Genomic DNA, 12622 nt, shown 5'->3' on the forward strand with positions numbered 1-12622 from the left:
AAGTGAGCAAAGAGAAGGGAACATTATTTTTTATATAGAGGTATTCACCCTGTGCTTTGTAGCATATTAAAGACCGTGTTGAAGGTATACGTACATGTACAGATCAAGCAGGGTCAGTGGAGACATATTGAAGTACCCTTCATTGAAGGTGGGAGTACAGCTTGTGCTCATTGTGTTGCTAGACTCCTACACGCACTCCAGTGTGTGTGCTCAGACGGTGACGACTGCCTACCAATAACCTCCATTCTGTTCGCTTTTAGCTGGCTCCATCCGAACTCTAACATTCATTAGTGTCTTGACCAGGCTCCCTTGTTAGCCAAACAACCACATGCCTGCTGACATTAGTCAAATCCCCGCCGTATTGAGAAATACCAAAATGTCGAGGCTGTTTGCCAGCCTTCCTGCAACATGCTATCCCTCCAATTAGAATTAGCAGCCACCCACAGCGGGTTCTTCAGCCCAGCGCAATATTGTTCCACCTTTACCCTCGACAAGCAAAGAGAGTAAGAAAAAAGCTCAGACATATTTTCAGATGTGTGCCTGACTTTAATGAGTGTAGAGGATGAAAGAGTTGCACGTCGTGGGAAGCATAAAAAAATAATAAGAGGGAAACAGAGATGTTTACTCTGTTGAACTCTGTGTTGAAGCGATATGTGAGCACCTGAAGATAGGTTAGAGGAATGCTGAAGAGGATCTTTGTTCTGACAGACCCTGTAGCACATGATGGAACAACGATGAAGCCAACCCACGATTGAAAAAGTCCACTTGGATTAAACATATATTATGAAACAGATAAATCTGTAAAATCACTGCAAACTCCTGTAGAGATTATTATTATTATATTTTTTTTAGCAAGTGATATTTCGAGCACAAGGCTCTTTCTCAGACTTCTCAACACATAAGGCTTGGATCAGTTTAACGTGCTGATGAATCTTGAATTTCTGGTTTGCGAGCGCGTGTATTAACAACAATTAGAACAGAACGGGTTCTCAGAGTGAAGACTGCCAGTCATCTGGTTCATATAACATCCAGAATTTAGAAAGTCGAAGGCTATCGGTCCTGCTGTTTGCCCTTGAAATTGGTCAAGAGATGATACCGCAGTTGGTAAAAAGTCAGATAAACAGAGGGAGGCGAAGTGCTTCGGAAAGACTGCTGAGAGACAGGAGGAGGGGAGGGGGGGCACTTGACTGAATTGAACATAATGGTGCAATGAGAAAACAATAGAGGAGCTGTGTCTGGCAGGGAGAAAGTCTATAGCGGTATACACTGTGTGTGTGTGTGTGTGCGTGTTTGTGCTGAGGGAATGGGAGAGGAAATGAAATAATGGGAGAGAGAAAAGTGGAACTCTCAAAGATAGAAAACTGATTTCTCAGTCTTACTTGACAGAATGCAGCGTTGGATGGTGCTTCCACCGCTGCTGAGGCAGACTGCTCATGATTATGCGCTCTTCTTGTTTGAGCTGCATTGAAGTTTTTCACCAAGGCTGGCAAAAATGAGCAATTTCTGTCAGATTCTGCCATAGTCTTCTCAGCCAAGTACAAGTTGCTCTGCTATTAATTCAAGTATAAGAGATGTAGTGTTAAATACTTTATAAAAAAAGAAAAAAAGCTTACAAAAACAATTTAATACACATCATTAGTTGCTCTGAAGTTCTATTTACAGTAAATATTAGATTCAGTTTATTGTTTAAGTTTAAACACACACATAACTCATATCAGGTAGTCGTCAGTGAGAGGTTTTTTTAATAGATGAAGAATGAAGTAATATCTGGCGAACAGTAAATGTCAGTGAGTTTAATTCACTGCATATTCTTTGAATTACCATGTAAGGGTAAATTCATTTACAACCTGTACTGGATGTTCCCTGATCTGACTGCAATGACGGTCAGTTCTAATCAAAAGTGCAGGATGATCTCCTACATTTGGTCTGAAGAAATACAGGATGGTATTTAATTGCATTAGCAAAGAAATATTCATGGATTTTATGGACTTAATAGCAGCCATGTGCAGAAGATATTGAGATTTTGTTTGTCAGTTGTCGTTTTTGCTTGATATTTTAAACGTATCTTTTGTGTTTCCTGCTAGATTGTACCTTTACATAAGTGTGTGCCAATTGGAATAACCAGTTTTTAGTATCTAAATATCTAAGAAAGTATCTATTGAAGTATTGAGGAGTATTTTTTTTTCTTTTTCAAGCCCTTTCTAATTAAAAGTTGAAATGAGTTGGGTCCAGTTTCATTGTCGGCGTTGAAAGGGGTTGTCGGTACTTTTGTGTTTAGCGTTTTAATGTTTTCCTTTGCCTTGTCTCTACACTTCTCCACACTCAACAGAGTGACAAGCTTTTAACTGGCGTGAATGAGGAAGTAAGGAAATGTGGCCTGAGTTAAAAAGAAGATAAATAATACAACATTCAGCTGTTGTCTAATGAGTTTTCTTCCATTGATTTCTTTCATTGTGTCTTCCTTAGCCTGCTCAAGGCCGGCAGTTCAGGTGTCAGTGCCACCACCAGAGGGCTCCCTCTTCACTACGTCACAGCGACAGACAGATGGACAAACGGATGCAGCATCAATATGACAAGGCCACCCAGACATACTGGAGACCGTCGAGCCATGCTGTGAGTCCAAGCATTCAGAGTACACGTAACGACTCCCGACTCTCTCTGAACCTTTGCATGAAATGAGTCTGCTCGACCTTATTTGAACAATTATCAGGATGTTATTATATATCTGTACTTATCTTGTGCAGCAGTGCATACTGTACCTCAGCTTAACAGTCACATCGCTGATGACCGAGTGCAAGTGTGCAGTATGTTCCCCCCGAATCACTCCACTTAATTCAGCCAGCCGGTTTCTCCATTTACCTGCTGCCTCTGTCTGGCCAACCTTGTCTGAATTGTCGGAAGACTACACCATGTCCTCTCTATGGAAAACAGTCTATTAGCTTGTCAGTGGGCATGTCACTCTGCCTCACACACTTTAATACCCGCATCTCAAGGTATATACAGTAGGAGCTGGCGTTAGTGTTTCAGTGATGGAGAAAGAGAAGATGTACCACAGGAGATTGGGGGCGGAAAGGAAAGCTTCATGGGAGCAAGGAAGTAGAAGTAGAGGCACAGCGGGAGAGCGGTACAAGACGGATAGATACGTGTTCGATGTGTTCAGTATCATGCCATAATAGCTTGCTGTGTGGCAGCCAGGTATTGATTCAGTAGCAGGAGTGCCACAGGCAGGGTGCCTAGTAAACACTCCCCTAATTGACCCACTCCCAGCTATAAGGTAACACTAACACAAAGAAGCAGACATCAGCAATGTAAGGAGATTACATAGGTGAAAGTATAGCACCAAAGAGATCACCGGTGTTATCTTTGTAATAATAAATGATAGAAACGGGGCTCAGCTTATACCGGGTGTTTATTAATAGTGGATAAAAGCTTTTGGACAAACAAATTTCTCAATGCGGTATACATGCTACAGAGGGAAAGGACAAAACAAGCGAGCTCACTAACAGTAGGTGCATTAGGTGCCTGCTTACCACAAGAGCATATGGTTTAACAGTTGCTATGGCAACAGTCAAAGCAGGGGTAGCAGTGCTCGATGGGAAGCATCTCCATGGTGGGAACATCTACCTGTGACCCGAAGTACCTTGTGTATAATAACACACTGAAACGCAAGTAAGATTGAGTTTGTGCTGTTTGTTTTTTTTATATACTCGGTACGCCTGTTTTTTTTTTTGTTTTCCGATGTTTTCTTTGTTTGCCGCCATCCTCCATTTCTCTACCTTTAATCTACATTACTGTGTCATCAACAGTGTGGGGACTATTTCCCAGCCTCTGTTTTGCAGCGCTGTGGGCACAAACACATTATGTTAGTGACATTTTACTTTTCAGACTTTTGCAATTGCTTTAAAAGGTAAGCTGTGAGTTTTTTTTTTTTTTTTGTGTGTGTGTGTGTGTGTGTGTTTTTTTTGACAATGTAACAAGAAAAGAGGACGCAGGCTAAACAAATGGATGCTTCTTTCTCTTGTTTTCTTTCTTTTAGATGCTATCAAAGCTCTTAGGGTCACGCTGACTGGTTTAGCACGTTCAGCGAGCTCGGGTTCACAGTGTTCCTTTTTCGCTTTCACCTGTTTTGTTTTTTCACACCGTCTTTCAGTGTGGATTTTCAGTACGGGCCTGTCTCTCCTGCGTGACAGTTTTTGCACAAAAATTATTATTTTCTTTATTGCCACTTGCACATTTATTAAGTCTGACTCTTTATTTAACTTTTAAATAGTTCTAGTCCAACACACATGCACAGACACGCACAAATTTATAATCTGGTGTCATCTTTATTGTTTTTTTTACTCTCTTGCTCTCTGAAACAGCTTTTTCTGTTCATTTTCGTCTCTGACATTTAAAGTGCCGCTTCATCAAAGCTCTGGAGTAGCTCTTGCCCTCCGATAGTATTTTTGAGTGCTAAGCTGAAAGGATCAGCCAGGAATAATTTTGATGTCAAAGGCCAGTAGCCATAATCTTTTTATAGCGTTAATGCTGATATATTTTGCCTTATCAGTTGGCCAAAGGGTAAAATGTACACCCTGATACTGGGAGGCCTACTGTTGATACCCCTAGCTAAGTCCTGTCAACAACTTGAACATGAACTTCAGGGAAATCTCACTGTGCTTTAAACTCGGATTAAGAGCAAGCTTGTGACCTATGACCCTTGCACATGACTAAGTAAGGACATAAGTTTTTCAGTGTACAGTTCGGTATTCATGCAACATCTTCAAGCAGTTGATATATTCCCCACAAGCGAGCCATTTATTGCTCTGCAGGCTGCTTGAATCAATTCCTCTGTTTGTGGAGACCAGGGATGTACTCATTTCCTAACTTCACAGCCAGTAGGAAGGCTTTGGCAACATATCTTAACCAACTGCTTTGGGCACCAGCTCTTGCAGCTTCCCATTTTAATCTCCTTACAATCCAATTTTGAGTCCAAAAGCATGCTCATGAAAAATAAAAGTCTCACAATATGGTATGAGAGTAGTTCTGTCGATGTACAAGTCGCAGGCAGATATTGGATGTGTTTGGTGCAGCACGACGCACGTGTACCGTGACATTAAGAACTACTTAAATGTCACTTGTAGGCAAATATTCTTCATGAATACCTCCCCAGACAATCACAGCAGCACAAATGTTTTCTGTGCCTCCTGCGCCTTTCGCAAAGCAAATAAAACACGAGCGGTATGATTACACTCGTTTTAAAAGTAGCACAATAAATAACTCTGCAGCCTTGTGCATGCATGTGTGCACGTCTGTGCTGAGAGAGACCCCGATTGTCTGCATATGTTTGTGTGGGATGTTCCACATGTACTGTATCTCTTGTACTCAAGTGCAGGGCACACTCAGTGTGACTGAACAATGAGTTCAGCAGACTGAGGACTGGGGAGCCGACCTTGTTAATAACCCAGATAAACAAACACGCAGATGAGCAGCAGCAGCGGTGAAACAATGGCAACACAATAGGCAGTGTTTCATCAGTGGCAGACAGAGAAGATAATTACAACTACCCTCCTACTCCCTCTTTGCCTTTTAAACATCCTCTTCTTCATCTCTTCTTCTCCCTTCATGTCTTTATACCCCCTTCTTTCTCACTCTGTTATTTTCTTTCTGTCTTTCCGGCTTCAGTGATTTCTCTCTCTCCCTTTATTTACGGGAAGGGCAGCAGGAAAGGGAGAGACAAGAGGACTCAGCACGGTTAGTGATCAGTGTTGAGCTGTGGGTTGAAAGAACAAGTTTTTCCCCCTCTCGGATGCTGACATTATCTCTCCACCCACTATCCCCTCTGTCAGAGACACACCAGCGCAAAAGCACATGCACACACGCTTAACTTACACGTGCACACTCATTAATACACAATGCGCAGCAGAGTCTTTGACAGGTAAGGATTTAATTGCCAAAGTCAGTAAAATGAGGCACAGAGGCTCGACCTGAGGCATTAGCTGTAGCCAACCATGAGAATATTTGTGTGGTGGATTAGAGGATTCAAGCTGAGCCATTTTAGGGGCACAGCATCATGGTTTCTACTCAATACAGTTGTTTTCTCTTGGCAAGGAACAACTTTTACTTGACTTTTAATTTTGTGTCCTCCAAGTTTCACCATCTGTTTGGCTCTAGTGAACTTATACCAATCCTGGTCTGTTTTTTTTTCTGTCGAGGAGAATGATATTTTAACCACTGCTTTGTGTCATTTACTAGTTATTAATGTTATCTCTCGTTTATTTTCAGCCAAATGTCAGTCACGCTTGTTTTTTTCCATAGCATGAAGCAAGCCCTTAACAAGCATCTCCTTTTATGCACAAACCTGAAAATGATAAACCCACAGAAAAATGTCTATTCTTGCCAAATTCCACATACGCTGCAGTTCTTGTCACTGCTAACTCTGCTGTTGTTCCTCCTCCACTTTACAAGGAGGCTCTAATGGGTGGATGGTTTAGGGTATCATCCCCCCAAAGCTCACCCCCGCTGTCCAAGCACGACCAACAAGATTGTGCTGTAAAAGAAGAGAACCCTTGCTCGCTTTCCACTTGTGTTTTTGTATTCAGGGTCTCTGTGCTGCTGCTGGGTGCAAAATGAAAGTTTTGATGGAATATGAAAACTTTCATATTTTCCCAATTTCAGACTCTGCGCCCTTGTGAAGCTGTGTCAGCCCCTCATTGGAGAGCCTTTGCTGCGATGGAAAACTGTAAAAAAAAATTGACAGGCTAAGCTGCTGCTGAGATCTAATAAAGCTGCCAGACACTGTCAGAATCACTCGAGAGCCCTCCAACATACCCTCTTGTTCTCATCGCCTAAGGTTTTACTCTGCAAATGAAGCCTCGATGGGAGACTTGTGCTTAGACCTCCCGCTGAAACAGTTGTTGGTGTTCAAGGAGGGACATGGGTGAAAGTAAATCAGGGAAACTCATTCCTCCCCCCCTCCAGCATTTGCACTAGGAGGGCACTGAAATAGCTTAGGCCAGGCCTGCTGAGAAGTTTCCCTCCCCATTTTGTCTTCTGTCTCTCGCTGTGTCTTCTTCCTTCAACATATTTTGCACGTCTCTCTTGTATATTAGAGTCCTATCTGAGCAGTAGCCCTCTCTACTGCTGTGGAAAGGAGAAGCATTTGATAAAGTCTTAGTCTGTCTGTATGCTTAGCGCGATGGCCCTGCTGCCTCCTCATTTTGCCTCTCCGATGGAGGTCATGGATCTTAGAATGGCTTAACCTGAAGGTTGGTTCGCTTTAAAGAAAGGGCCTTGTATTTTATTTTATTTTTTTCAGGTGTGAGTTTGTGCACAGGCAGTTTGTCAAACAAAATGTTCAGCCAACAGAATAAATAATGTGACAAAAAGAGAAAGTAGAGCACATAGATAACGAATGTGGTAAGAAAAAGGGCTGAAATCTAATAATTTATATCGAACTGCCACAGCGAGCCAAACTAACAATGAGTCCAGCTGTCACATTACGCTGTGCTTAAACACATATAGATTTGCCATTTTCTGTAACAAATTATACTTTAAGTGTTAATTTATCATCCTAGAAATTTTCTCACTGTCAAACCCAAGACCAATATATTAAAGAAACTCAGAACAATGTCTTTAGCATATTTAGTTGATATCAAATTCACATCTAGGGATGCCATTGCTGGTTAAAATAAATAAATAAATAAAAAACACAAAACACTTTCGCTTATAAAACTTTCAAAGTGATGGGTAGAAAAGTTGGTGGTTTGTTTGAACCTTTCTTGTGTCAGTGCTTTGTAGTCTAAGATAGAAACTAGGGAAGGTTGATGTGTTTGACTTCATTTTTATATAAAAAGTATAACAATTATATGTTAGGTGAAACACATGGTTGCGGCTCAGGGAGGAACAGCCTCTTGTCTCTTGATACTGGATAATGAGTATAATATTGTGTCAAACCATGTGAAAATATTAATCCCCTGGGTGTTAGAAACTATCTAGACTAACTAATTTAGCAAGTATAAACATTAAAGTGGCAGAAAGTGTGGATGGTTTGAAGTCAGTGCACAGCCAAACTCTCCAACCGGAAACTTGATGTTAAGGCCTTTGTTTTGTCTCATTAACATGGATTAATATGGATGGATGGTGTATCAGACCATGTGTCAGTACACATGTGCATGTCTGCCTGTGTGTGTGTGTTTTTGTGTGCTGTCCATACTTAACAATGTTCATGCCTGTGAGTGTGTCTTTTCTGTTAGCGTGTGTGTGTGTGTTCTGGTACGTATGTTGGCGTCATGCCTTTTGTCCTTTGTGTTTTTCTCTGCGTAGGGTGTCCTGCCCACCCCGTTGTTGTCCCCGTGGCAGGCACAGCACCAGGGCTTGACCCGTACCAGCATGCCGCAGCGCAGACAGAGTGAGTCACTAACATCCTTTGCAACCTCTTCTCTAATACTCATCCAGCGTTCTGTTAAAAGCCTGAAAAATTGTAATTTTATCTCGAATAAAAGCCTTTAAATGATGAAATATCTTTGATCCGGTGAGCAGCACCTTTTTGTCACTTTCAGATTAATTTAAAATACAAAATAGTTTTTCTTGTTTGTTTTATTAAACACAGTTCAACTTTCTGCCCCTTAACAGTTAATCATCTGGTGCCTATTTATAGCTTCAGTTCCCCTCTATGCAGTCAGATCCTGACTAATACTTACTCTGCATTTAACTGTGTTTCTAATCACTCTTCTCCATTTCTACATTAACAAAACCATAATAACCAAAACCCCTCATGCTTTTATTGACTTGATTTCATGTTTTTCTTTGATGTCATGGTTTGGAAACCTATCTTTAAAGAACAGAAATTCTCTGAATCAAATTGTTAAATGGTCGGGTGGGCTGATGGGTGAGTCACAGCTTAACCCAGTGTCCTCGTACACCAGACAGTAACATGGGATAACCGGCTTGACTTTAAATGATGACTCCCACCCTTTGCACGGTGAATTTTAGCATCTTCCTTCTAGATGCAGGTTTCTAGTCCCAAGGTGTAGAACACAACGGTATAAAAATAGCTGTGTTCTAGCAGCCATCACTCCGATGAACATTGTTTATTTATTTACCTGCATTTAATCTAGTAATTATTTATTTTAGTGTTTTTTTTCTACCATAATTTGCAGTTGTAACACTATTAACATGATATATATATAGTAGTTCCTCTGACAGAGGATGTAGCTTCGCAGCATTTTTCTGTTCACTTGAACAGTTTGACTTCATCGAGAAAAGACGTGACTGCAGAAACAATGACAGCACAGTTCTTATCTCAGTGAGACCCACAACAGAGCTTTTGTATTATACTGTGCTGATGTGGTAGCAAATAAGGGAGGCGGGTAAGGAGAATGACAACAGGTAAATAGACTCTAAAAAGTGTGAGAGAGTGAAGAGCAAAAAAAATAAATAAAAAAAAGAAGAAGGAATCAGAGAGAAGAAGCCATCCTTTGTTCCTTTAATCTATCCCGCTGGGGCTCTGCATTGTACTGCGAGGGTAGGCGAAAAACATCGTGACACAGGTGTATTTTTTTTTTTTTTTAGCATGTCTCACCTTATTTTGATATCAATAGCACTATGTGTTCACAGTAGATCACACGGTCTAATTAAGCCAAACAACATCTGTACAGTGGGAGGAAAAACAGTAGGAGGAAAGAGGTAATGACTCTGAAACCTGCTAAGATATAGCATGTACTGCAGCCATATTTAGATATAAGATGAGAAACAACAGATTAATGATCATCGTTAATGATCTAGTCCCTGCAGGGAGCTCTAAATCCAAACTAACCAGCAAACAGTAAGAAAGGCACAGAAAATTGAAGAGGTTTCCCCTGAATAGGTGATGCAGTAATTATATTTTGCAGTAAATTGGTTTGTCTGATGAGCTAATTTGTGACAATTTCTTGCAAGCATGGCCAGGGTGCTAATACTGCATTTAAAATGTCTTAACCAACAAGTGTCTGTTCCCCCCACCCTGCTTTGTTTTTCTAATGCATCTCACTTCACCACTTCTCTCTTTCTCTCAACCCTTTTTTCTCATCATCTCTATACTCTGTCAAAAAGCTGAAATTGTATCTCCCATGTTCTCTTCTATCATTGCCTCCCCACACGTAATGCCTATGACAAGGAGTGGAGCACCTAGTGCAGTACTTCTATGACACGGCGTGGTACAGTAACCCTTTCTTTAACATGAAGTCAACATGCTGCCCCCTTTGACCCATCTCGTGCACGCCGAGCTGGGGTTTGGCCTCATGTGGCATGACCGAAGCATGCCCTTCTACATCTGCGTTTGCATGTTTTTGCGTTTGATCTGCACTTCTTTAATGGAGGTCACGGTGATGCTCATATTTTTCATCTTTCTTTCATCTGTTCTTCGACAGATTTTTATGAAAACAGTTTTGTCTTGTTTTTGTCCTTCAGTTATTCTCAGTTTCACATCGGTGTCTTTTTAATTCGTTCCTATCCTATCAAATTAAGCACATAAGAACCGTTATGCATGCGTTGGTAAATCTCTGTGTGGATTTTGTTTTTCTACATTTCATTCATTGAGCAGGTGCTTTATTATTCGATGTGTTCACCTTGAAGGATTTGGATGAAGTGAAAGGAATAACATTTTAAGAATACCCCTGTGTTATTAGACCTGAATGCATATTATGGCTGTCCTGAGCAATCGCCTTCATTCTAAGTGCAGCTAAACACAGCAAGCCAAGGACAAATCTAGTAATGACACATCCTCTGCTCTACTATTTCCACAGCTTAAATTCAAACACAAAATCATTTTCACAATCACCACTATTAAACGATACTACGAAATCTAATCCAGCTTCAAAAATGGAGTGCCACCATATTGCCACTCTCATCTGCTTAGCTGCTGCAGTCACCTTGTCTTCTGACAGACATGGTGGGGATTATTTCCGTCCTTATTCTCGCATGTTGTGTTTCTAATCACACAGCCATTTTTCACAGTGAGGGAGGCTGGAGACAAGATTGGTTACGGTGGGCCCCCAGGTGCCTCAAAATGGCTTGTTTCTTGGCTTGACTGGTGATTTTCTGTTGAAGTGATAGCTATCATTAGTGAGCTGAGATATTTACATCTTGGCAGTGCAGTGAAGAGTAGCAAATGGTCGCTGCTAATTATCAGTACTGTTGCAGACAGCTGTAGATCCAAATGACTATTTACTGTGACCCTATATTGCAGATACTGCATGCTGCTTTCACTGGCGGAGGCTTCAACTGCGCTAGAAATAAATACGTGCACTCATTGCAAACCTCACAATTAGATGTATCATATATAACTGATATTCTTGTGACAGTGTGTCAACTTTGTAGTTATTTATTTAGCTGATTTACTTTGGTGACAACTCCAATTTGCTGATTAGAACAATGTTCTTTATTAGTGTCGAGCTACTGGAGTGAGTGGGAAGTGCTCAGACTGCATTTCAAAGCCAAAAAACAAACAAACTTAATAACACGATTTGAATGACTAATCAGGGCTATTGTAAGAAGCAAGAGAAACATTCTTAATTTAGTTTTTATATAGCATTTTTTGAAATCTAAAAACAGTGTTACTTGAAAAACATGCAACAATAAACCGACACTGAGAGTCGTAGTCAAAGGTTTTGTAATAGGCTAGTTAAAGCATTGTGACAGGGGACCAGGAGATGGAGCTGTGGCCACGGACATTTACTCCCACTCACAATGACTGATGGTAGAAACAGGCAGAGCAGCTTGACCTGCACAGCTATACCTATATATATTCATATCCTCAGAGAGCACTGAGTTCCTGCTGTGGATTTAGATTCTTTTAGGTTTTTCTCAAAGGACATTTTTTGAAAAAGGCCAGTCCTTTGATTTCTGAAAGTAAAAGCTGACAGTAATGCCACCAGCATGCCTTACAGGCCCAGTTTCAAGCAGGATAACATAAAAAAAAATAACAGAAAAAGTTTTTATAGACGTTGAGGTCATAAGCTATTCAGCAAATGTACTCATATTCTGTATAAGATATTCATGTATATCTCTATTGATCCCCCCTCTGACCTGAACAACAGCTGTATGGACTAATAAGCAGTGCTGGCCTCGTATTCAGCTGTCTATCTGGAAATGTGGTCCAAAATAGTTGTTATAAAAATTTCAGAAAATGATGCACCATCTGAGTATATAGTACCTCTTGTAAATGCAAAACTATACACAGTTATTTTCTGTGTATAAGTGGAGCTATGATGCAGTAAGTGGTAGCAGGGAGAAGACAGGACTACTGAAAGAAATGCTCGCTCAAGTCATAATAAGTGTTCATTCAACTCTCGAAGCCAGAGTTTGTTGTTTTGTTGCAATGGATAAGTAGCTAACAAATATCTAATTGAATTTAATGAGCCTCACTAAAACAATAATTGTTGCAGGGCTGTTGTAGGGTTGCATTAGCTTGTACAGGTGTTTTACGAGATTGTGTTCATATCTTGTCCGTCCCCTGGTGGAGGACAACGCCATGGTTGGTCTAAATTTCATGTGGTTAGTGGCCCAGCACGTTCTTACACTGGCAGCAGGCAACGTAGCTCTCAGTTTGAATGTTTTGAAGCCCCACTGCAGCAGCGATCACAAAATGACTCAAAAGACTTCA

General features: G+C 40.8%; 1 protein-coding gene across 6 annotated transcripts in view; it reads left to right on the forward strand.

Moving 5' to 3' along the window:
* ccser2a (coiled-coil serine-rich protein 2a) overlaps positions 1–12622 on the forward strand; it is a 50483-nt gene that overhangs the window by 32562 nt on the left and 5299 nt on the right. For 4 of the 6 annotated variants that reach the window (XM_019269302.2, XM_019269301.2, XM_027277843.1 and 1 more), the window contains exon 9: positions 2467–2613. In XM_019269302.2, the coding sequence (XP_019124847.2) occupies positions 2467–2613 (147 nt within the window). Of the gene's footprint in view, positions 1–2466; positions 2614–8304; positions 8390–10135; positions 10176–12622 lie in introns of all 6 variants that reach the window. The other 2 variants (XM_019269304.2, XM_010731589.3) reach the window with 2 other exon arrangements.

Source organism: Larimichthys crocea, chromosome III, assembly GCF_000972845.2.
Source record: "Larimichthys crocea isolate SSNF chromosome III, L_crocea_2.0, whole genome shotgun sequence".
NCBI classification, from domain to species: domain Eukaryota; kingdom Metazoa; phylum Chordata; class Actinopteri; family Sciaenidae; genus Larimichthys; species Larimichthys crocea.